Source organism: Monodon monoceros, unplaced genomic scaffold (genome assembly GCF_005190385.1).
Source record: "Monodon monoceros isolate NGI ecotype Baffin Bay Population unplaced genomic scaffold, NGI_Narwhal_1 Super_Scaffold_5, whole genome shotgun sequence".
In the NCBI taxonomy this organism is placed as follows: Eukaryota; Metazoa; Chordata; class Mammalia; order Artiodactyla; family Monodontidae; genus Monodon; species Monodon monoceros.
The window spans coordinates 66,871,271-66,896,911 of NW_021703782.1; the positions used below are offsets into that span (position 1 = coordinate 66,871,271).

The 25,641-nt window shown below is 39.0% G+C and overlaps 1 protein-coding gene across 1 annotated transcript in view; it reads left to right on the top strand.

Moving 5' to 3' along the window:
• Positions 1–25,641, top strand: part of TMC1 (transmembrane channel like 1) — a 163,125-nt gene that overhangs the window by 99,378 nt on the left and 38,106 nt on the right. Inside the window, exons 9-13 of the mRNA XM_029203018.1 lie at positions 2,567–2,673; positions 5,459–5,557; positions 19,829–19,971; positions 24,386–24,530; positions 25,145–25,339. Coding sequence (XP_029058851.1) covers positions 2,567–2,673; positions 5,459–5,557; positions 19,829–19,971; positions 24,386–24,530; positions 25,145–25,339 — 689 coding nt within the window. The remainder of the gene's footprint in view (positions 1–2,566; positions 2,674–5,458; positions 5,558–19,828; positions 19,972–24,385; positions 24,531–25,144; positions 25,340–25,641) is intronic.

Genomic DNA, 25,641 nt, shown 5'->3' on the forward strand with positions numbered 1-25,641 from the left:
GGAGCGGCTGGGCCCATGAGCCGTGGCCACTGGGCTTGCGTGTCCAGGGCCTGTGCTCTGTGGCGGGAGGGGCCACAGCAGTGAGAGGCCCACATACCACAAAAAAAAAAAAAAAAAAAAAAATTCCTTAGGATTTTCTACATAGACAATGAAGTCATCTATGATTAAAGAAAGTTTTATTTCTTTAAAAACAAAAACTACCACAGTGTTATGAGAATAAGTAAGTGGTACCTAAAGAGTGAGCTAAGTCCTGGAAATAGAGGTCTGACTCTCATGTGAGCTTGGTCTCATCTTAGTAAGTGGAGGCTGAAATTTGCTCCACATGAACCTCCCTCTTCCTGTAATAATGCTCTTCCATCAGTAATGCTTCAAAAGCTAGAGGCAAAAAAAAAAAAAAAAAAAAAAAAGCTAGAGGCCTCAAGAAAACCAATGGTCCCCAGGAGATGTTTTGCTAAATGAGTCAGGACAAAGGGCCTGATGCAGTGGGTAGCTGAGAATGTTCACTGATTCTTCTTGGGCAACTGAAAATGAAAACTGGGAAGACTGGGAAAACTAGCAACTTGATGTTGAATCTTAAGTGATTATCAAAGAAACTTGGCTTTTGTTAATCTATGAGATCTCAACCTGAGACTCAAATTCCGGTTTTTTCTTCCTCTTCCATTCTCTGATTTAAGAGAATGTTTTTGTTTTTGGACTCAGTGAATAAAAATTGCACAGATCATTTCACTTTCCCTGGGGTGAGTGCGAGCTGACAACACATTCTTGCCTATGCCCTCCAAATTCATTCCCCAGACCTGAAGTGACTGTTTAAAGGTCAAGTTCCCCTGCCCCACCCCCCACTGCTTAACACCTGTCAATGACTTCATCACATTTAACATAAAATTCTCACTTTTTACCTTTCCCTAAGAGACCCCACACACTGTGGTTTGGTTTCTTTCTTCATCCGTATCCATCACCACTTTCCTTTGTTCATTGTGCTCCAACCAGACAGCCCTTAGGTTTGTCCCTCAATTGTCCTGAGCTCTTGCTTCCCTCACGATATTTGTTCCTGCTCTTTCCTCTGCTTGAGCTGCTCTTCCCCAGCTCTGGGCTTTGCTGCCTGTTCCTTCAACTTCAGATCTGTGCTCAGATGTTACCTCTCTGGGATACCTTCCTTGACAAGCCTACCTAAAGCAACCCCTCTCATAATTTTACCTTCTTCCCTCTAGGACTGACCTGGCTAAATTATTATATATACTTTTATAATAATATGATTATATGTAATATGATATATATTATGTATAAATATATAATACATATGTCATATACATATATAATACATACCTATATGATATATATCATATATAACATACATATATACTATGTAATACTCATAATATATACATGTAATAGATGATATATAATATTACATATATCAAACATACATATAATGTAATATAATATGTATTATGATAAATGTATATTTCTTTATTTCTTTTAAAATTATTGCATATTTGTTGTTCCCACATCTCACTAAAATGTAAGTTGCATTAGGGCAGCAACCTGTCTCTGATATTGTGTTTCACATCTAAGATAATTCCTGACAGAAGATAAATATGTGAAGAGTAAATGGACTTCGGCTTCTATACTACCTGTGAAATGCCATTTACACAGGAGGACAACAGAGGATGGTGTATAGGATAACCGTCCATAAGAGATGTGGTAAACTTTTCTGAGAAGAACATTGTTGCTTGAGAAAAAGGAGGAAGAAGTTCAGTAACTATCAAAATAATTAGAATGATGCTAACTACTGGCCAGGCATTGTAGTAACTGTAATAGGGAAGAACCTTTGAATTCTATTACAGTAATCACTAAAGGGATGTTACCTATAAGCTTAAATGATACATAATGGCCCATTTTGGGGAACCCTGCCTTCCAGGTAATGAGCACTAAGCTAAAATACCTTTGTTTAGCTCATGGGAGACATCCTGACCAGGCCCACCTGTGAATGACTGCAGGAAGGGAGAAATGAACACATCCTCTTCAGAGGCTGAATGGAACCAGGAAATGTTTGGCTTTACTCCCTCCCCTTGTCGTATTAAAGAAGCCTGAATTCTAACTCAGGCAAGATAGTTCTTTGGGGCATGACTTCACCATCTTCTCGGTCTGCTGGCTTTCCAAATAAAGTCGTTATTCCTTGCCCCAACACCTCATCTCTCGATTTATTGGCCTGTCCTGCAGGGAGCGGTAGGAGCTTGGACTCGGTGACATAACCACTTTATATACCTTTGTTCACTTAACTGTGTTAACTCAAAGAATAAGATGGGCTCTTCAAATAGCAATCCTAGCTGCCAAGCAAAACGCAGCTTTCTCTTGGATGGACTCTAAAGATGTAGTCATTCTACACAGCTACATCTACTTCCATCATGTTAACATTTTCTCCTTCTGGATAGAAAAAGAAAATGCTAGAGCCTGTAAAGAAAAGAACCCATGTGTTGCAATGAGAAGACTTATTTTGAAAAGCACCAAGACATGGCTTTTGTCTTGTTTTGACCTTTCTTCCAAACTTTTATTTTCTTTCGAATAGGTCAGTTTGGCTCATCAGTGGCCTCATACTTCCTCTTCATGAGATGGATGTATGGAGTAAATATGGTTCTCTTTATCCTGACGTTCAGCCTTATCATGTTGCCAGAGGTAAGATTCTGACTTCCAGTTTACAAAACATGCTGAAACAAGCTTCTTCTGCAATCACTCTACTAAAAAAAACTCTTTTCCTTAAGAGTCAGATGACTATCTAGCCGCCTACGCTCTTAGAGACATAGTATTTGTAACCAGATTAATTTTCAAAATGGTGCCCATGAGCCGCAGGTCCTAATGCTTCTCCAAAGGGTATGTGAGCCTCCTGAAATCATATATGAAATGTGTGTATTGTGTATGTTGAAATGAATATTTCTCTGTGGAAAGATTCCCAAGGTGGTCCCTGTGCACAAATATTAATTGCTCAAGAGGAAGACTTTGACATCTTGTGAGTTCATTTATTTTGCCAAGTTTGCTTTGAAAGAGACATTACTTAATGCAACTCAAGGCATCCAGCTTTTCTTTCTGAAGAAACACAAAGTGAGCAAATTTTTCCAGGTATAAAATAAGATACCCCCCCCTCCCCGCCCCATTCCATGGGTCTCTTAAGACCAAGGTCAGTGAGGAGAGTAAAACTGATAGTGGGTCCAGATTGCAGAAGAAGACAAAGCTCTGAGCTGGGGTCGGGGGAGGGGGGAGATTCAATTAACTCAGACCAAGAAGCAACACTGAGGTTGTGGACTTACCCATAAGAAGTTAAATGACTCTGACTTCTTTGGATGCTATCATACAGAAGTTGGGAGGCTTTGTTTAACCTACAAAGGATCTTTCCAGGTACCAGTGTTTCAAAGCCAATGTATTTAATACAGCATTGGCAACAGCCAAAACTAATTGTTTTGAGTGACTTTTTGTCCCCATCTTTTAAAATCAAGGCCAGCTTTTATATCAAGCCTCCCCACAAGCATAATACTCATACTACTAGTGCCTTACATGCATAATGAGTTTCAGCTTTTAACAATGCAAAACACTTACACTTTCTTTTACTTACTGAGCTTCACAACAAATTTATAAAGTAGACTATAGAAGAGTTTTTCTTTCTCCATTTAAAAAAACATGGAAACTGAATCACATAATGCTTATTAGACTTAGCTAATACCACAGGGTGAGGTTTTTTTTTAAGCTGATCCGGGACGAGGACCCATGATTCTTCTTTTGTAACAAGATTTTGCACCTTATTTTGCTAGTTTTATAATCTTTGAGCTAATTCTGGGGGTTCTTTGGCTATCTGGCTCGTAGAAGACAGTAGACATAGATCAGAAATCCTCAGACTCCTAAGGTCATAAGTAGAGTTCATCTCCTAAGCAGAACTTTCAGGCAATGCAGCACAATGTATGTGTTCATCTATTTCAAGTTAACAACGGCTTTGCTTTTGCTCATCTCTCTAAGGAAATCTGAAACTCCATCACCAGCTACTTTGATGCTCTTCAGTGTCAGATGCAGGGTATACAGGGAGCTTTATCAGCTGCATTTACTCTTTCCCTGCCACAGCATGCTGCTTCCTTGTGGAGGAAATGAGAGGTTGTAGCGAATTCAGTCTAACTTTAGGAAATTGCAGATGCCTAATGTGTAGTGGAGGGAGCTAATATGTGTTCCATTAGGTGTATTCCTAGAACTAGGAAGTGTATTGGTTTTGGATGCTTTTTACAGGTTGTGTTAGGTGTTGAGGTGTATCCTGTTTTCTGGGCATTGATTACGACTCCAGCAAATGAACAAAAGAGGTTGGGCTCCCTGCATGCTAACTTTATAGAACCAGCAGAGGGCAGGACTGGTCATCTCCTGCCAACAATGCTACATTTTTCAGGGACCTCCACCCAGCAGCCTCACTCAGCATTCCTCTGATGCATTTGCCCTTTTGCCCAAAGTTCCTATGTCACTGTACAAACTGGAGACCCTGGTCTTCTCTGTTTTCTGTGGCCTCCAACTCTGGGGAAAGATAATCTGAGTAGAACCCACCCTCTGTTCTGTTCAGTGTCAGGAAGCCAGAGGGGCTGCTGTGGAAGCCATGCAGTTTGTGTGGAGAGAAGGAGCAGGGGCTGATTTGCAGCCCTTGCCTAGTCAAGTTCTGCACCCAAATTTCCATCCACATTCATCCTCCTCCCTTGGCCCAGCCCCAGGGAAGTGATGTTTTCATGTCTCACAAGAAGCAACATCTGCTTGGCCAACCGTGTGTCTGCCCTGGGGCTAGAGGGGTGGGTTTTTTTTTTCTTCCAGTTTTCAATAGTGCTCCTAGTATGACCCTACTCTTGTCCCGTCTCTGGCTGGCTCTGCCGTTAATCATATCTCTTTAATCTGGTAGCACAAGATCGGGGAGGTAAACCTGAATCAGTGGTGAAGCAGATATGACAGTCAGGGTATAGTCTTCCTGCCTAGTTGACACCCTCTAATGGTATGAGTGATTCTCTTTACTCCTCTCTTCCTTGACATGAAGGAGAGACTCTCCCTCCACCCCACCCCTGAGGGGTATTCCCATATGAAGAAGTGCTTAGTACGGTTTTCTTGAACACTATAATCCCCAAAAGGCCACCTCTCTCCTTTCCAGACCTCCTAAATGAGACCAGTTTAGAGGTGGTGGTGGGTAGTTGGGCTCCAGCAAGCCCTGAACAACGTGGTTGGCTCCACTGCTGGTGGTCTGTGGAAGTCAGAATGCAGGGTCCTTAGCATTCCTTTGTTCTTAACTCTGGATTTCGTAGTCGATTCCCAGAAAATGGGACCCCACATGGAGACCCACAGAGTCCCCATGAAAAAGTTTCAGAAGTGCTTTTAAACAAAACCGTTTGTGATCACATGTGTGCCTCAGACTTTGTTTCCAATTGTTAACTGCTTTCTTTGTTTCTCCATGTAGTACCTCTGGGGTTTGCCATATGGCAGTTTACCTAGGAAAACGGTTCCCAGAGCTGAAGAGGCATCAGCAGCCAACTTTGGTGTGTTGTATGACTTCAATGTAAGTGATTCCACACAGCTGTGTTCATAAGAGGACACATTTTTCCATATTCTGAAACTCCGTGGCCTCCTCTTCTGAGGCCAGATGAAGGTCTAAGAGAGATGTCTCTGCCCGCTTTAAAAAAAAAAAAAAAGAAAGAAAAAGTAAATAGGGTTTGGGAATGTGATAATATGATTAAATGGGAATATAGACTATTAAATGAAGGTGAGCTCAGAGTTCAAAGACTTCACAAGAATATTATTATCTCTGACTTTGAAAAAGCACAAAGGAAGAGTTTGCAAATGTGCTTTTTGGAAAATCTTGTTGAATTCTTCGGGCTTTGATATTTCATATTAACTTCTTCACTTCCTAAACAAATCTATTTAACATTACTGAATAGTCAATACTAAATAAAGCTAAATAGTAAGTACTAAACAATACTAAATTCTAGCTTCTGTATAATATGAAAATGAGCATCACTTGATCGTGGTACCCAAATGAGCGTTATTCCATTGTAGCACTAGAATGAATATTACACTTCGAGCTCCCCTAGGTGGGGATTATTGTCATGGCAGGGACTCATTTCTGCCCATTGAAAAATCATTTTGGAGTGTGATTCAATTCTGTGACAAAAATTCAATTCCACAGATTCTTTTTAAAATAGGGGCCAGATTAGAGATGTTTGGAAATGTATAGGATGAGAAAGTAGCACAGTGGAGATTGGGGAATTAGTAATTCAGGAATTTTTAAAGAGTAGAAAATGAGAATAAAATTTTATGTAGACCGGGGAATGAAGGAAGGAGACAATAAAGTCTGCAGGTTTATAGAATTAATATGCATATATTTCACAGATGTTTTGAATTCTACCCTCAACCTCTCTAAATCATGAGCTTCCTAAAGAGCGGCTTACATCTGCTGCATCTTCTTTGAAGCCCTTAACATAATATTCAACCAATAGAGGCTTAATGAATCTTGTTGACTGGGAATCCTGAGCAAGGGGGAGGATTTGTAGAGCATTGAGATAAGAACCAAAGAAATTTATGTGAGCAGTACCAGCAAATGTAAACTTTAGGAAAGGTTCTCAGGCTCTGAGTAAACAAGGCAGCTATGGAATAAGCATAAGGCAGAGCGGCAGCCCCAACTTGGTGGCCTTTGGAATCTTAAATCACACCCGTCAGTTGGAATTTTCATTTCCAGTCAACATTTATTTATGGAATATAAACAGGCACTGGTTTTACAAAGATGAATGTGACATGGCTCTTGACCTCAAGGTAGTCATGACAGTAGAAGAAAGATACATAGGCAACTAGTATACAGTGTGTTCCACACTTAGTAAAACGATGGGAAAAAAAAAAAAATACTGGGGAGCCCTGAGGAAGCGGTTGTCAATTTTGCTAGGGTGTCTGGGTTTCAGAGTGGAGATAGCCTCTGAGTTAGATTTTACTTCTTTTATTTCTTCTTTTATCACTTCATCTTCTTCCGTCTCTCTATCTTTATCTCTCTCTCCTTCCCCCATTTACATTTCAAATAATTTATTACTATGTACCCCCCACACTATTTTTATTTCTCATTCTCTTCCTCTGATTAGTTAAATAATAAGCTTCCAGTCTGGTTAATAAGAAAAAGAACTAATAATATTATTGGCATCTTCTGTTGTTTTAGTCATATCAGAGAAAGGAAGAACTAAAAATATGAACAAAAGGCCTTTTGGCTTTTAAACATATTTTTGAAGTTTCTACACTTATAAATTTGTCAAGTAACTGAAATAAAAAGTTTTGCAAACAGTGTCCCTTTGAGATTTTAAAGGTATTAATAACTTGAGGAAGACAAAGAGGAAGGTGGCACTAAGAGAGCTGCTAAGGGGTGTACCAGAAGGTCTAGGAGGTGAATACAGGAGGAAACTAGGGGAAAGGTTTGGGCAGTGAGTGTGCTCACCAAGATTTTATTATTGCCCTCGACAGCTCTAATGTCCAGTTTGGTGAAATACTATTTACAATGGATAGAAGAAGATGGAAACAGGAGTATCCTATGATACTCACTTTCCTTTATAACTCTAGGCCAGCCTAGAAATTATTCTAAGACAATGTGAGATTATTAAAAGGTCAAGAAAGAGTCATTAAAGTGATATTATTCACTTATTTCTTTTTTAATTTTTCTGTGTACTGTGATCACTCGATTATTTGACATATCACAAAATAAGAGTTTTAAGAGAGTGCCCTTAGATCTTCTATCCCATGTCCCACATTATAAAGTTAGGGAAACTTTGAGTCTCAGAATCATTTTTTAGGGTCTTATGGCTAATAAAAGCCTCCTAATCTAGTGTTCTTTCTATGTCTTGTATCACATCAGTAATTTTTCTGTCATAATTTCCAACATCCTTCTCACTGACAGTTTCTGGAACACAGGCTGACTCCATTTAATGCTGTATCTCACAAGGGGAGAAGGGGTTGAAGCAGTTGGATCCCATTTCCACCTTTCATAATAAACATGCAATTCCTAAATTAGCTTCTCAAATAGAAAGTTTCAATATTTACCCTTTTGCCTGAATTCTTTACTTGCTTCTTAGAACAATTACCTCATAGAGATGCCCACTCTGTATTATAAGATGATCTAAACGGACAGCCCAGTATTTCATCTATCATAGCACCATGGAGGAAGCCATTGTCCAGATGTCCTTGAGATCCCTGGAAACTCAGAATTCTGTACTTCCAAAGAGCCCAGAGATGCCAGGAGAAAAAGACATGTTTCAGGCCCAGGGTAGAGATGACTGGTGCCTAAATGATCTAATTGGAACATGAGCTGTTTTTTTGCATCTAAGAAGATTAATGTACCAGCTTAGCTAAGCAATGCCATATAGATGCAGGTGAAGAGAAGCAGAATCAATTTATAGGACACTGTAAAATAGATGCAAGCATGACCTCTTGTGGTAGAAGAGCCTATAGGTTGGGAAGGATCAGAAAACCTTTGGGCTGTAGGTGACGAGGTTGTGCAGGGGGAGCTGCTTCTCTGTTGAGTTCATATTAGAACCTTGGAACTTCTCTCTGGACCCCCTCCCCTGGAAGTATCCCCTTGGAGCTCAGTGCTCTGTCACCTATAAGCATGTATCATAATTCATCCAAATTCCCTTTAATTAATAGCAGACAAGTACCATGTGATATGTGCAAGATCAGCCAGTCTTATGGCCTCTCAAGGTCACCATTTACAAAGCACCATATTTTTTATTTATTTATTTTTAATTGAATACCTAGGGATGGGTCTTACTGAACAGGAAGAAAGTACGTTTTATTAAAATAGTAAGAAATAGGGAGATTGTCTAATGTGCATGTTATGAATCAAATTGGCAGAAGTAGTATTATTTGAAGCAGTAGAATTAGAATGAGTTTAAGCCAGTAAGAAGAGCATGTCTTTCAGATGAATGGATAAAGCAGATGTGGCACATATATACAATGGAATATTACTCAGCCATAAAAAGAAACAAAATTGAGTTATTTGTAGTGAGGTAGATGGACCTAGAGTCTGTCATAAAGAGTGAAGTAAGTCAGAAAGAGAAAAACAAATACCGTATGCTAACGCATGTATATGGAATCTAAAAAAAAAAAAAAAGCTACTGATGAACCTAGTGGTGAGGCAGTAATAAAGATGTAGACATGGAGAATGGACTTGAGGACGTGGGGTGGGGAGAGGGAAGCTGGGGCAAAGTGAGAGTAGCATCGACATATATACATTACCAAATGTAAAATAGTTAGCTAGTGGGAAGCAGCTGCATAGCACAGGGAGAACAGCTTGGTGCTTTGCAATAACCTAGAGAGGTGGGTTAGGGAGGGTAGGAGGGAGGCTCAAGAGGGAGGGGATATGGGGATATGTGTACACATATGACTGATTCACTTTGTTTTACAACAGAAACTAACACAGCATTGCGAAGCAATTATACTCCAATAAAGATGTATTAAAAAAAAAGAGGATGTCTTTGTTGGCAAGCTATTTGGAGACATGAGAATGATGTAGGAATGATAAAGAGGAAGAGACTGTAGAGCTTTGGTATTCTCGTAAGGGAGAGAGGGAGGAACTGAGGTGGAATTTGGAATGAGCTTGAGCTGATATCAGACAGTGAGATCATATGAGTAAAGATTTGAGTTATGAATAAAGGGAAATGCATTTAGCTTTCCAGCTTGAGAGCATTTTGTACATTGCATATTGAGATAAATGGTGAGTCAACTTTGCCTCCCCTTTTCCCCTGGTCATCATAGATATGGGAGGTGGGGGGAAGCCCTAGAAAGGGCAGGAGAGGAGGGTTAACACCCATTCTGTGTTAAGCAGGCACATACATTAAATTTTATCTTCATGACAACCCTTTAAGAGGAAGATCAGTAATCTTTTCAGAGTTGAGGGGATTGGAACTCAGAGAGGTTAGTTTCCCAAAGACAGCACAGATAATGAAAGGAGGCATTGAAATTCAAACTAAAAGGTGGCTGACTCCAATGAAAAATTGTTTGTTGTACTCTAACATATCACCCCAAGCCTATTCCTTCTGCCCACTTTTGCCACATCTCATTCTTGAGGTCTGTCCTCAGAGGAGACTGTCACAGTCTAAAGGTTAACAAACAGCAGTTCAGTTCCTTATTTTATTGGCATCATTGGTTCTTTTAAGTAGTGATATTCTAAAGCGAGAGCATCCTCTCTCAGGTAGTCTCAGTTCTCTAAGTTCCTTCATCTCTTATTGTACCGGCCACATTTAGAAGAGATATTTTTGTGATTCACATATGGAATGATACATCTTTTCTTTAGGAATATTTCAGTAGTTCAAATATGTCCTTGTTTTCAGGGAGCTCCCCTTTTTAAAACTGAGGTAAAATTGACTTATAACATTATATTCGTTTCAGGTGTACAACGTAATGATTTGATATTTGTATATATTGCAAAATGGTCATCACAATAAGTCTAGTTAGCATCTGTTACTGTAGTGAGTGGCCTCATGAGTCTTATGGGTGAAAATGGGAAGATAATGAAAATATCCAAGTTTCTGGCTGGGGTAACTGGGTAGGTTGGTGGATCATTCCCTGAAATAGGAGGAACAAACAGGTTTGGAAGAACTTCCTTTTTTTAATGTTTATTCATTTATTTATTTATTTTCTTATTAGCCATACTTTTTTTTTTAACATCTTTATTGGAGTATAATTGCTTTACAATGGTGTGTTAGTTTCTGCTTTATAACAAAGTGAATCAGTTATACATATACATATGTTCCCATTCTCTTCTCTCTTGCATCTCCCTCCCTCCCACTCTCCCTATCCCACCCCTCTAGGTGGTCACAAAGCACCGAGCTGATCTCCCTGTGCTACGCAGCTGCTTCCTACTAGCTATCTATTTTACGTTTGGTAGTGTATATATGTCCATGTCACTCTCTCACTTTCTCACAGCTTACCCTTCCCCCTCCCCATATCCTCAAGTCCATTCTCTAGTAGGTCAGTGTCGTTATTCCTGTCTTACCCCTAGGTGCTTCATGACATTTTTTTTCTTTTTCTTAGATTCCATATATATGTGTTAGCATACGGTATTTGTCTTTCTCTTTCCGACTTGCTTCACTCTGTATGACAGACTCTGGGTCTGTCCACCTCACTACAAATAACTCAATTTAGTTTCTTTTTATGGCTGAGTAATATTCCATTGTATATATGTGCCACATCTTCTTTATCCATTCATCTGATGATGGACACTTAGGTTGCTTCCATGTCCTGGCTATTGTAAATAGAGCTGCAGTGAACATTTTGGTACATGACTCTTTTTGAATTATGGTTTTCTCAGGGTATATGCCCAGTAGTGGGATTGCTGGGTCATATGGTAGTTCTATTTGTAGTTTTTTAAGGAACCTCCATACTGTTCTCCATAGTGGCTGTATCAATTCACATTCCCACCAGCAGTGCAAGAGTGTTCCCTTTGCTCCACACCCTCTCCAGCATTTATTGTTTCTAGATTTTTTGATGATGGCCATTCTGACTGGTGTGAGATGATATCTCATTGTAGTTTTGATTTGCATTTCTCTAATGATTAATGAAGTTGAGCATTCTTTCATGTGTTTGTTGGCAACCTGTATATCTTCTTTGGAGAAATGTCTATTTAGGTCTTCTGCCCATTTTTGGATTGGGTTCTTTGTTGTTTTGTTATTGAGCTGCATGAGCTGCTTGTAAATTTTGGAGATTAATTCTTTGGCAGTTGCTTCATTTGAAATATTTTCTCCCATTCTGAGGGTTGTCTTTTGGTCTTGTTTATGGTTTCCTTTGCTGTGCAAAAGCTTTGAAGTTGCATTAGGTCCCATTTGTTTCTTTTTGTTTTTATTTCCATTTCTCTAGGAGGTGGGTCAAAAAGGATCTTGCTGTGATTTATGTCATAGAGTGTTCTGCCTATGTTTTCCTTTAAGAGTTTGATAGTTTCTGGCCTTACATTTAGGTCTTTAATCCATTTTGAGCTTATTTTTGTGTATGGTGTTAGGGAGTGTTCTAATCTCATACTTTTACATGTACCTGTCCAGTTTTCCCAGCACCACTTATTGAAGAGGCTGTCTTTTCTCCACTGTATATTCTTGCCTCCTTTATCAAAGATAAGGTGACCATATGTGTGTGGGTTTATCTCTGGGCTTTCTATCCTGTTCCATTGATCCATCTTTCTGTTTCTGTGCCAGTACCATACTGTCTTGATTACTGTAGCTTTGTAGTATAGTCTGAAGTCAGGGAGCCTGATTCCTCCAGCTCCGTTTTTTGTTCTCAAGATTGCTTTGGCTATTCGGGGTCTTTTGTGTTTCCATACAAATTGTGAAATTTTTTGCTCTAGTTCTGTGCCAGTGGTAGTTTGATAGGGATTGCATTGAATCTGTACATTGCTTTGGGTAGTAAAGTCATTTTCACAATGTTGATTCTTCCAATCCAAGAACATGGTATATCTCTCCATCTATTTGTATCATCTTTAATTTCTTTCATCAGTGTCTTATAATTTTCTGCATACAGGTCTTTTGTCTCCTTAGGTAGGTTTATTCCTAGATATTTTATTCTTTTTGTTGCAATGGTAAATGGGAGTGTTTTCTTAATTTCACTTTCAGATTTTTCATCAGTAGTGTATAGGAATGCCAGAGATTTCTGTGCATTAATTTTGTATCCTGATACTTTACCAAGTTCATCGATTAGCTCTAGTAGTCTTCTGGTAGCATCTTTAGGATTCTCTATGTATAGTATCATGTCATCTGCAAACAGTGACAGCTTTACTTCTTCTTTTCCGATTTGGATTCCTTTTATTTCCTTTTCTTCTCTGATTGCTGTGGCTAAAACTTCCAAAACTGTGTTGAATAACAGTGGTGAGGGCTTCCCTGGTGGCACAGTGGTTGAGAGTCTGCCTGCCGAAGCAGGGGACACGGGTTCGTGTCCTGTTCTGGGAAGATCCCACATGCCACGGAGCAGCTGGGCCTGTGAGCCATAGCTGCCGAGCCTGCGCATTTGGAGCCTGTGCTCTGCAATGGGAGAGGCCACAACACTGAGAGGCCCGCGTACTGAAAAAAAAAAAAAAGTGGTGAGAGTGGGCAACCTTGTCTTGTTCCTGATCTTAGTGGAAATGGTTTCAGTTTTTCACCATTGAGGACGATGTTGGCTGTGGGTTTGTCATATATGGCCTTTATTATGTTGAGGAACGTTCCCTCTATGCCTACTTTCTGCAGGGTTTTTATCATAAATGGGTGTTGAATTTTGTCGAAAGCTTTCTCTGCATCTATTGAGATGATCATATGGTTTTTCTCTGTCAATTTGTTAATATGGTGTATCACGTTGATTGATTTGCGTATATTGAAGAATCCTTGCATTCCTGGAATAAACCCCACTTCATCATGGTGTACGATCCTTTTAATGTGCTGTTGGATTCTGTTTGCTAGTATTTTGTTGAGGATTTTTGCATCTATGTTCATCAGTGATATTGGCCTATAGTTTTCTTTCTTTGTGACATCTTTGTCTGGTTTTGGTATCAGGGTGATGGTGGCCTCGTAGAATGAGTTTGGGAGTTTTCCTCCCTCTGCTATACTTTGGAAGAGTTTGAGAAGGATACGTGTTAGCTCTTCTCTAAATGTTTGATAGAATTCGCCTGTGAAGCCATCTGGTCCTGGGCTTTTGTTTGTTGGAAGATTTTTAATCACAGTTTCAATTTCATTACTTGTGATTGGTCTGTTCATATTTTCTGTTTCTTCCTGGTTCAGTCTTGGAAGGTTATACTTTTCTAAGAATTTGTCCATTTCTTCCAGTTTGTCCATTTTATTGGCATAGAGTTGCTTATAGTCATCTGTTAGGATGCTTTGTGTATCTGCGGTACCTGTTGTAACTTCTTTTTCATTTCTAATTTTATTGATTTGAGTCCTCTTCCTCTTTTTCTTGCTGAGTCTGGCTAATGATTTATCAATTTTGTTTATCTTCCCAAAGAACCAGCTTTTAGTTTTATTGATCTTTGCTATTGTTTTCTTTGGTTCTATTTCATTTATTTCTGCTCTGATCTTTATGATTTCTTTCCTTCTGCTAACTTTGGGTTTTGTTTGTTCTTTTTTCTCTAGTTCCTTTACCTGTAAGGTTAGATTGTTTACTTGAGATTTTTCTTTTTTCTTGAGGTAGGCTTGTATAGCTATAAACTTCCCTCTTAGAACTGCTTTTGCTGCATCCCATAGGTTTTGGATTGTCGTGTTTTCATTGTCCTTTGTCTCTAGGTTTTTTTTGATTTCCTCTGTGATCTCTTGGTTATTTAGTAACATCTTGTTTAGCCTCCATGTGTTTGTGTATTTTACAGTTTTTTTTCCTGTAAGTGATATCTAGTCTCATAGCGCTATGGTCAGAAAAGATGCTTGATATGATTTCAATTTTCTTAAATTTTACTGAGGCTTGATTTGTGACCCAAGATATGATCTATCCTGGAGAATATTCCATGCGCATATGAGAAGAAAGTGTAATCTGCTGTTTTTGGATGGAATGTCCTATAAATATAAATTAAATCTATCTCGTCTATTGTGTCATTTAAAGCTTGTGTTTCCTTATTAATTTTCCTTTTGGATGATCTGTCCATTGGTGTAAGTGAGGTGTTAAAGTCCCCCACTATTATTGTGTTACTGTCGATTTCCTCTTTTAGAGCTGTTAGCAGTTACCTTATGTATTGAGGTGCTCCTATGTTGGGTGCATATATATTTATAATTGTTATATCTTCTTCTTGGATTGATCCCTTGATCATTATGTAGTGTCCTTCCTTGTCTCTTGCAACATTCTTTATTTTAAAGTCTATTTTATCTGATATGAGTATTGCTACTCCAGCTTTCTTTGAAATTCCATTTGCATGGAATATCTTTTTCCATCCCCTCACTTTCAGTCTGTGTGTGTCCCTAGGTCTGAAGTGGGTCTCTTGTACACAACATATATATGGGTCTTGTTTTTGTATCCATTCAGCAAGCCTGTATCTTTTGGTTGGAGCATTTAATCCATTGACGTTTAAGGTAATTATTGATATGTATGTTCTTATTACCGTTTTCTTAATTGTTTTGGGTTTGTTTTTGTAGGTCCTTTTCTTCTCTTGTGTTTCCCACTTAGAGAAGTTCCTTTAGCATTTGTTGTAGAGCTGGTTTGGAGGTGCTGAATTCTCTTAGTTTTTGCCTGTCTGTGAAGCTTTTGATTTCTCCATCAAATCTGAATGAGATCCTTCCTGGGTAGAGTAATCTTGGTTGTAGTTTCTTCTGTTTCATCACTTTAAGTATATCATGCCACTCCCTTCTGGCTTGTAGAGTTTCTGCTGAGAAATCAGCTGTTAACCTTATGGGAGTTCCCGTGTATGTTGTCATTTTTCCCTTGGTGCTTTCAATAATTTTTCTTTGTCTTTAATTTTTGCCAGTTTGATTGTTATGTGTCTCGGTATGTTTCTCCTTGGGTTTAGAGCCCTGTATGGGACTCTGCGCTTCCTGGACTTGGGTTGCTATTTCCTTTCCCATGTTAGGGAAGTTTTTGACTATAATCTCTTCAGATATTTTCTCGGGTCCTTTCTCTCTCTCTTCTCCTTCTGGGACCCCTATAATGCAAATGTTGTTGTGTTTAATGTTATCCCAGAGGTCTCTTAAGCTGTCTTCATTTCTTTTCTTTCTTTTTTCTTTATTCTGTTCCACAGCAGTGAATTCCACGATTTTGTCTTCCAGGTCACTTATCCATTCTTCTGCCTCAGTTATTCTGCTATTGATTCCTTCTAGTGTATTTTTCATTTCAGTTATTGTATTGCTCATCTCTGTTTGTTTGTTCTTTAATTCTTCCACGTCTTTGCTAAACATTTCTTGCATCTTCTTGATCTTTGCCTCCATTGTTTTTCTGAGGTCCTGGATCATCTTCATCATTATTCTGAATTGTTTTTCTGGAAGATTGCCTATCTCCATTTCATTTAGTTGTTTTTCTGGAGTTTTGTCTTGTTCCTTTGTCTGGTCCATAGCCCTCTGCCTTTTCATCTTGTCTGTCTTTCTGTGAATGTGGGTTTTGTTCCACAGGCTGCAGGATTGTAGTTCTTCTTGCTTCTCTGGGAGAACTTTTAAAATGTACTGAGTTCAAGGTTCTTGTGGAACATCCAAGTGGAGTGAGATGTGTAATGGGTATTGGGCATATGATCTAGAATTCCCACCATTAGTGTCAGTTATGGATCATGGCACAAAAGGCAAACAGAAGTTTTCTTTACAGAAGCCAGCATGGTTAAAAAGGCAGTGTGGCATAATGAAAAGAACTCAGTCATGGGATTTAGACAGACTTGGATTTGAATCCTACCACATACTACCTGTGTGATATTAGACAACCACTCTGAGCCTTTTATGCATGGATGGGCACCAAAAAAAACTGTCTACTTCACAGCTTTTTGAAGGCCAGAGTTCACTGCCTAGGGTCCCATAGACAGGTAGAAGTTCATTCCCTCTACTGAAAATGAGAGGATCTGTGAAGGCTCAGCCCAGCTTCATTGTAATCTACATGCTTCCTAGCTTAGAACTGTATAACATCAGTTTTATAACTCTAGATCTGGGTTGGAGCAAAAGGAAAAGAAACTCGGAGGCGAGCAAAGCATTAGATGGAGCTTGGCAAGTCTGGTTGGAGAGAAGGAGGGTGGCTGGGGGCTGGATCTCAGCATGTACCACATAAGTGCCAGGCTGGCTGCTATTCTTATAAAGTTGGTCAAGGTTTGTTTTGGGTGTTGTTAGCCATTTCACTCCTTGCTTCTCTCCCGTGTCCCGAGCGTATCAGAATTTAAATGATGTCATTCCCTATCTTTCATCCACACTTGAAGCTTTCTTTAACACTAAGGTATAAATGACTGATAACAGTTCAGAGAAAAGTAGAAATATACTCTTACTAGTGTGGTACTACTTCCCTTTCACATACCCTCAGCAGTCACAGTTCACAAGTTATAGCTTCCTTTCCTACTAGTTCTGACTTCACGGTTTTTTTTCAAAATAATGGTCTGACAGTTACTACAAACTAAAAAGGCTTACTAAGGATGATGAAACTCATTTACCATCATGGGGATAGAATGTTGTCTTTCACAGTGAGTATTTATTTATAGTGAGAAACACCAAAGGGGTGGAACTCTAATATAATTTCAGGTGACACATACTTATAAAGGGGACATTTGCATGCAGAACTTTTTCTAGGGGCCTCTGTAATCCAGTCTCCCACTCCATTTGTGTATAGTATTTGGCAAATAAGTTCTCGATAAAAGTTAGTTAGATAAATAAATACATGAGTTGATTCCTAGCGACTGCATCATCAAAGCATTCTCATAGATGTGTGTCGATTTCTGTGGACTAGACCAGCTGCAGCATTCAAACAGAAATTAGAGTTTTGGTAGACAATGTGCAAGCATGGAACCTAGAGTTGGACAGGAATTTTCTGTGCTCATTTGAAACTTGGCTCTGACTGTGGTTTCTCTGTCACAGATTTTGGGATGGCAGAGTGCTCCCACAGGGAAAGCCATGTGCGCTGACATGGAGACCGAATGGAACCTTGGCTAGGCTAGGAGTTGTTGCTATTTTAGTCACTTCCAGATGTCTGCTATTGGAGTTTTAAGGGAAAGGGAAAGATGTGTGGCGTGTGATGGGCCACAGGGTGGAAGGGGAGGGGGAGACCTCTTTTAAGCCTTTCATTGTGTTTAAAACCACCCCTCAATATGCTACTGAGATGGATTGGATAAGGCTTTTAAAAATTGTGCACTTCAACAGTACCTCCTCTTTTGTTTACATGCTTCACTGCATATGTAGAAATAGACCAACTGAAGAAACCTTTGCGAAGTAATCAGGATTCCAAAATAAGGGCTCTTACCCGCATTGGTTGTGATCTAATATTTATTGAGTGCAGCCGTTGAACATAGGCTGAATGACACATACACCAGGTGAGTTAGCTGCCCCAGAAGCTACTGTGCTAACCTAACAAGCTCACCAGATGTTTGTTACATATCTACTTTCTCCTTTCATGTTATTTTGGAGGTGGCTTTTAATCCCAATACTGTCACTATGAATTAGAAAAAGAAGTCAGGTTGTAATGTTTATGCATGTGAAGATGAGGCCCTTTGAAATCTTTTCAAAAGGGGTGTCTAGATCCTTTCCAGGAGGTCCTGGCACCCACTCTGAACCAATCCAGGGGTCCAGGGACTTCTTGTTTCTTTGTTTTGCTGGGTAGGTATGGCATTAGTATGATGCAAATCCTGGTAGGCAAAGAAAGCATAGGAGAAGCAGTATAGCACAGTGGTTAAGCATATGGATTTGAATTAGACAGACCCTGTTCAGGTTCAGACTCTGTCACGTACTAGCTATGTGAACATGGACAAGTTACTTAACTTCTTTAAAGCTCAGTTTCTTCATCTGTAAAATAGGTGTAGAGCTATTGAGTCTTCTTCAGGTGGGGAAGTGATGGTAAATAACACCCCCTACCTTGTCGACCCAGGTTGTGAGCTAACCAGAAATAAGACAAAGGGTTAGACAGATGGAGGTCAGCACGCCATCTTTATTATTGTTAACGCTGATATTAAAGAATATGGCATCTTTTTATGGGCAAGTGGGCTTCAGAGGCAGACCTTCCTACCCAGCAGTCCTAGACCAGGACAGGATGCCCCTCACAGGGGCAGAGCACAGCATGGGATCTCAAAGGAGGAGGAAGAGTGGTGCCCCACATCATCCCCATTCCTCACCCATGCTCTACTGTCAGATGAGTCTCTCCTCCGTGGGGTTAGTATGAGGCAGTGGAGAGGGGCTGGGAGTTTTACAGTTACGGTTTTTCTCTACATGGCAAGTAACAAGTGTAGAGGAAAACGATTGCCCCTAACGGCAGCCACTTCAAGAGGGTTCTTGTGAGGATTCTGTAAGAAGAAGTAAGGTGTTCAGCACATGCTACCGGCTCAAAAAAATTTATTGATTGATATTATTACTGCAATTATCTTCTCACTTCACAAAGCATAGTCGTTTTAAGTTATTGTCAGAGAGATGAAATCAGAGAGAAGCTGGGGAAGTGGATATATAGTAATACAGAAACAATGCTGCCAAGCTAAGAACACAATGAATGAGAGAAGGAGAGGAAGATGAAGACTATTATAAGGGAAGCAACACCAAAATATGCCATGTTCTGTGTATAGAGAACAGTTACTCAGGTGGCCTTGGAAGATGGTGATTCCAACCCTGGCAGATAATTTTTGGGAAACAGAATGTAATTTCATGAATAAACATGCTTGTTAGGGGATAATAGTCTTGATGAATGGAAGGTTGTGCATATTGGTTCCAATGTCATCTCACCTGCTCCTTGTTTTTGCTAAGTGTGAGCTGAGATGTGGTCTCTGTGGCTTATGAAGAACCAATCTAACTGTGGCTCAGGTGACTGGAAGTGGAAACCTGCCATGACACTTTGAGGAAGCACATTTCAGATCCTCCCCCCAATATTAAGCAGGCTCTTAAAATTGTAAATTTAATGACACCATGAAGTGTGTTTTGATGTTTCAATCAGTGGGCATTTCACAGTAATGGCTCCACAGCTGAGCAAGCCTATAGTTGGTTAAAAATTTGGCCTATTTAGAAGTCCCTGAATTTCAAGTAAACCAAGAGACTGTCAATCAATGTGGAAGCTGAAACAGTCACTCCATGAAGCAAAACAATAGGGCTCACGTCAGAGCCATCTCCCAAGTTTGAAAATTAATGTCATTTTGTTATTCCTCTTAGAAGTTGATCTTTTTTCTTTGAGTTGCTCTTCACAGCATCTGTTAAGTGACTTTGTTGTTGGATTTTAGGGATTGGCTCAATATTCCGTCCTCTTTTACGGCTATTACGACAATAAACGAACAATTGGATGGATGAATTTCAGACTGCCGCTATCCTATTTTCTGGTGGGGGTCATGTGCATTGGATACAGCTTTCTGGTTGTCCTTAAAGAGTAAGTTTCATTGGTCTCTTGGGAAGCAAGCATTGATTTCTGGAATCAAATGGAAAAATTAACTTGAGAATTGGATTTTTTTTTTCTGTTTCATGTCTAGAGAATGCAGAGTATTTAAGAGATAAAATGTGGTTTTAATACCTACACTAATGTTAGACTATTACATCTCCCAAACAAAAGGGTTGAACACAAGTGCAGGACTTTGATCATCTCACTGGGTCACAGTGATGGTTGCATGCCTATCCTGTGGTTAAGCAGATTTTAAAATTGTGCTTTTTTGTACTTTAAGGTGTGAATCAATGTTTCAAACAAGACAGGGAAACAGCTGCTGACCCCTCTTTTTGCATACAGAGAGGTTTGTGAGTTGCAGAATCAGCTCAATAGACAGAATCTGTTGTTCTCTGTTCATTAAAACAAACAAACAAACCAGAATAATCACTCATCCAAAAAATTTCAGCTGTGTAAGACAGAAAAACAAATGGCCCTCAAGGAGACTGTCATGATCAACTATATAGTCATATTTTCTTTTTGAAGAGGATTTATTAGAGCATGGAAAAGAATTTCATTGGGGAACTGATGAAACTGCAGCTCATTTTTTCTCCCTGTCTGAAATATATTTTTAAAACCTCACTTGAAGACACTGCAGAAACCTAGCACAGTCATTTAGGGCTATAAATAATATGAATAATCCATCCTTTAGCTAATTTTCTGAACCAGTTTAGCAGGTGTTGAAACATCTCAATTAAAGTCTTCACGCTTTTATTTAACTATGCACAAGGTAAATTGACCTTTTGCTTCATTGCAGGGAAGGACCTCTACCTGAGGGTCCAAGTCCTCTTGAGCAGGAGCTTTCTGGAACAGTCTTTGGCATGCTTTGTGTCCTGTCCCTGCCAAACTTATTGGTTCCTCCGGAGAAAACTATTATGCTTAGTTTTTAAGCCCTTTCAGGACTTGAAAAAGGCCTTAATGGAGATCCCATATCCAAATTCTTTATCTAGTTGTCCAAGTGTAGTCAGAGACCCTAAGTATGTAAAGTGTCTGTCTACCTGATCAAGTACTACCACATTCCAAAAAATCTAAGATATTTCTAGTCTTTTGGCCATTTTGATTTGGCAGGACTAAAGTCAAGGGTACAGTTACGTTACAGAGGCCTTGTGAGTATCGTTTCCATATTGGTCCTTTAGTCTCCATAGTCACTGAAGAAAGCATGTCTAGGGATGTCCAAGTCCTCAGCTTCTTTTAGTGACTGTGCAGAGGCTACATACCCTAGTGGGCTCTTGAGCCATTCTTCATGGAATCAAATACCAGCTCTAGCCCATTCTAAAAGAACTTTGACAACTTGTTCAACTGCTCTATTTTCCCATTTCTAATAGAGGTGTAATGACACCTTGATGTTAGGATGGCTATGAGGACAAAATGAGTCAGTACATACAAACACTTAGAACATAGTTGGCATATGGTGATTGACAAATGTTAACTGTTTTATTAGGATTATAATTCATAGGCTTATTGAAAAACCAAACAAAGCCAACATGGTAGGAATTGAGGTCATATGATAGCCCCAGCAGTAGGGTAGTCACATATGGTTATGTAGTTATACATTAATAGATTTGCACATTTATTATAATAATTTTCTGGCAGATGAGTGTAAAGCATCTAGAACAGCATTATGCAAAGAACTATAAGACAAGGTACATATAATTTAAAATATTCTAGTAACTATATTAAACAAATACATAGGTGGAATATATTTTAATAATATATTTTATTTAACTCAATATATCAAAAGTATTCCTTCAACATATAATCAATCTAAAATTATTATTGAGATATTCTCTGTCTTTTTTGGTACTAAGTCTTTGAAATCTTATGTATGTTTCACACTAGTTGCATTTCAAGTGCCCAGTAACCACATATTGCTAGTGGCAAACTTATTAGCTAGTGCAGCTCTGCAGGAAATGGCAGCTTTTCCTATTAGCTCAAAGATGCCATTTAGGATAGCTGTAGGGCACAAATTCTACATTTTCCCCCTCAAAGTCATCCATGTTATGCCACCCAAACCAGCCTGATTTTGGTCCCTCCCTCTGGCAGGGGACCTTTGGTTGTTCATTACCAGATTGGCAAGTCGTTTAAGTTCACTGGCCTATATGGCAAGACAATTCCAAAGCAATTTATGACTCCTACCCCACTCTTAACCCTGGGGGCAAGGCTTGGTAGAACAACTGACGAGATATAAATGATTGTTCAGAATCCTATATCATCTCTTTCCCCCACCACTGGCCCCAAACAAATACATTCTTGGAATAAACATGAGTGGCTTTATGGGATACATGACTCAAATCAAGGGAAACTAAAACTGAATACTGACATCAACTAGGCAACTGGTGGACTTTGCCCTCTTGCCCATATTCTTTGTCTTCAGCATCCTCATCCATAAAAGGGAAGCAGATATCTATATTTGATTAATTAATAGGGAAATTGGAAGGAAAATTAAATATCCAAGAAAGCACTTTTAGATTTTAATATAGGGTGACTAACTTTGTTGACCCAGGACTCTCCTGGCTTTAGCATTGAGTCTTGTGCCCTGGAAACCTACTCAGTCCCTGGCAAAGCAAGACTTCCATCATTCCTTGCAAATTGTATGTTGAGGTAGCTTCTCAAAGATATAGTTGTTCAAAAATATAACCCCCTTGAAAAAGGAGGAATTTTTGTTTAAGTATGTACACTTTTTTTCTCTACAGACAAGGAATGGAGCTGTACATGAAATATTTTATAGCTATCAGGGCCATCTCTTAGTAAAAATGTGTTGTTAGCAGAGGTTGTCTTCAATATCCTTCCTCCCTTTCTTGTCACTCCCTTTTAGTATTTCACTCCCTTTCTTGTCAATTCCCACATGCTAGACGTTCCCTGTTTGCTTGTCTGGCTAGAGCTCCCTTCTCTGGAAGGCTGTCTACAGCTACAGAATCTTGCCTGTGATAAAGCTCCATTCAAGACTTATCTGTCAAGTGGTCAGTTTTACTTGAGGCCCTGCCCTTTGCTCAGTGACAGTGCAAAAAGGGGTGATGGCATCTTAATCAAAAAAATCATTTTCTCCCTAGGTTAATCCCTTGGAAATGTTTGATTTCAACCCTTTTTGACCTACAAAAAGGCACTTTGTATGGTTCAACATATTTCATGGTGTCCTAGCTTGGGTACCAGAATGAAGTCAGAAAACCTAAGCCCTTGACCCACCCCTGTGGTTTACTTCTGTATAATGGCCAGCAAATCACTTGATAATTTTATCCTTCGGCTTCCCCAACTGTAAAAAGAGAATAATATTAACTACTGTGACCTCTTGTTAACTTTTTGAGAAGGACAAATATGATAATACACATCAATACCATTTGCAAAGGGTAAAGTGGTAGATTGATGTAAGGAATAATTATTTTTTGTTATCTTTCGAACACATTAGCCCATCTGAAATATATAAACCTCTGTAAGGAATAGGACTAAACAGTGGGGGAATTTAGATGACCTTAGAGATACCTGCCAAACTACATTGTCAGCTTTATGTCATTGTACTCCTTTCTTTTTTCAGTTCCATATCACTGCAATATTTAAAAAACTAAAACCTTATGGGACCATTTTATAATATATATCATATAATATTTTAATTTTGCACTTTATAGTGGTAGGGGAAAAAAAGGAAGTGGAGTAAGTGGAATATAGATCCTTAACCACTGAAGTAAGTAAATGTACTTTAAACTGTCCAAGCAAAAAAAATTTAAAACATCACTGATTAGAATATATGTAACCACTTGCTATTAAGTTGTATAAAAATCTTGATTTTTGGTCAAGAGTTGTCAAGTATGGAAAAATTCCATGCATTCAGTGTAATCACTCTTTGGAAGGAGATTCCAAGGGGAATTGGAATCTGTGAAGGAGTTTCCTGATCTGACCTGGGTTAATCCATCCCTAGGCTTCACAGGGTCTGGAAACCAGCTAAAATTGTGTACAACAGTTTAAGAGTCTATACATATGTTTTTCCTGATGAGGGGCCTGGTGGTTTTCACCGGATTTCTAAAGAGATCCTTATCCCACAGAAGTTTCAGAGCCTCGTATATGACCCTAGGAAAACAGTTTAGGAAAACAAATAAAAAATACGTAATTTTATATAACCTGTTTAATTGTTAAAATCATCAATGGTTAGTAGTCTTTTAATCTTGAAGGCCTAGAAAATGAACAGCTTAAAAAATTAAAACAAAAAAATATTTTTTTAATAAACTTTTATTTTCTGGTTATTAGAACAAACTTGTTTGAAAGTATATGTCTTTTAGATATTGCTTCTCCAATTTCCTTATAATTATGATGTTTCTCTAACCTCTCCCTTTCTGCTTGTATTCTGGCTGCTGGATTAAACTTCCTGTTTGTATAGGATGACCAAAAATATTGGTGATGATGGAGGTGGTGACGACAACTCCTTCAACTTCAGCTGGAAGGTGTTCACCAGCTGGGACTACCTGATTGGCAATCCTGAAACAGCAGACAACAAATTCAATTCTATCACAATGAACTTTAAGGTAAAAACACCAACTTCAAGAGCCTTTTCTTGGTATTTCTAAGAGTAAAATTGGAGCCATTCCAAATGGTCTAGGTAGCAAAGTATCCTGACAATTAAAAGAAAGATTAACTCATCATTTCTTCCTACCAGGATCTGGGCAGGGTTCTGATTATGACTGGAAAATGATTGATGACCCATGACAGCATTACTTCTCTCTAAATTTGGTAATAAAACAATGCCATTGGCTTGAAACAGCCAACCATTAGTAATCAGAATCAGATACTTTAAATAATAGAACAATGCTCGCTAATTATTTACAGGAATACATTAGCCCAATATTTTAAATGACTCTAAAGTATTATTTTGTAGTTGTTTTAAAAAACTGTACTAGAAGAGACTTTAGAATGAAGACTATCTTAGTAAATATTAACTCAACCAGAGTTTGTAAGAATTCTTCCTTCTCTATCTTACTTTTTCTCACTTGCTGGCAATATTCACCTGGTTTGTGGAATCCCAGATTCAGTTTACATTTTCATTCCTCACTTTCTGATGTTTGCAGAAATAATTCCTGAGTTCATGATGCTTTTTGTAGCTCAGATATTTCTTTTTTCTTTCTGTTTTGCCTGGGTACAGGAAGCTATAATAGAAGAAAGAGCAGCCCAAGCAGAAGAAAACGTCCACTTGATCAGATTCCTGAGGTTTCTTGCTAACTTCTTCGTGTTTCTAACACTTGGCGGGAGTGGATACCTCATCTTTTGGGCTGTGAAGCGATCCCAGGAATTTGCGCAGCAAGATCCTGACACCCTTGGGTGGTGGGAAAAAAATGAAGTTCGTCTCTGCATGCTTTTTATGTGCTTAGAATCTGACATTTGAGATTTTGTGGGTTGTGCTTCAATGTTGGGATATGAAATATGGCCGCTCTTTACCTACCTCTGTCATCCTGACCTGAGAGTGAACCAACCTCGGCACACGTATCCCTATTCCAGCCTTACTTCCAAATCTGTCTACTGTCTGTTTTTCACTTTGTGACATTAGGGAAAGGTAGAGTTGGAAGAGAGATTAGAGCACATATTCCAACCAGTACGTTTTATAGACAGAGATAATGAATCTCAGATTAGGTGATGTGTTCA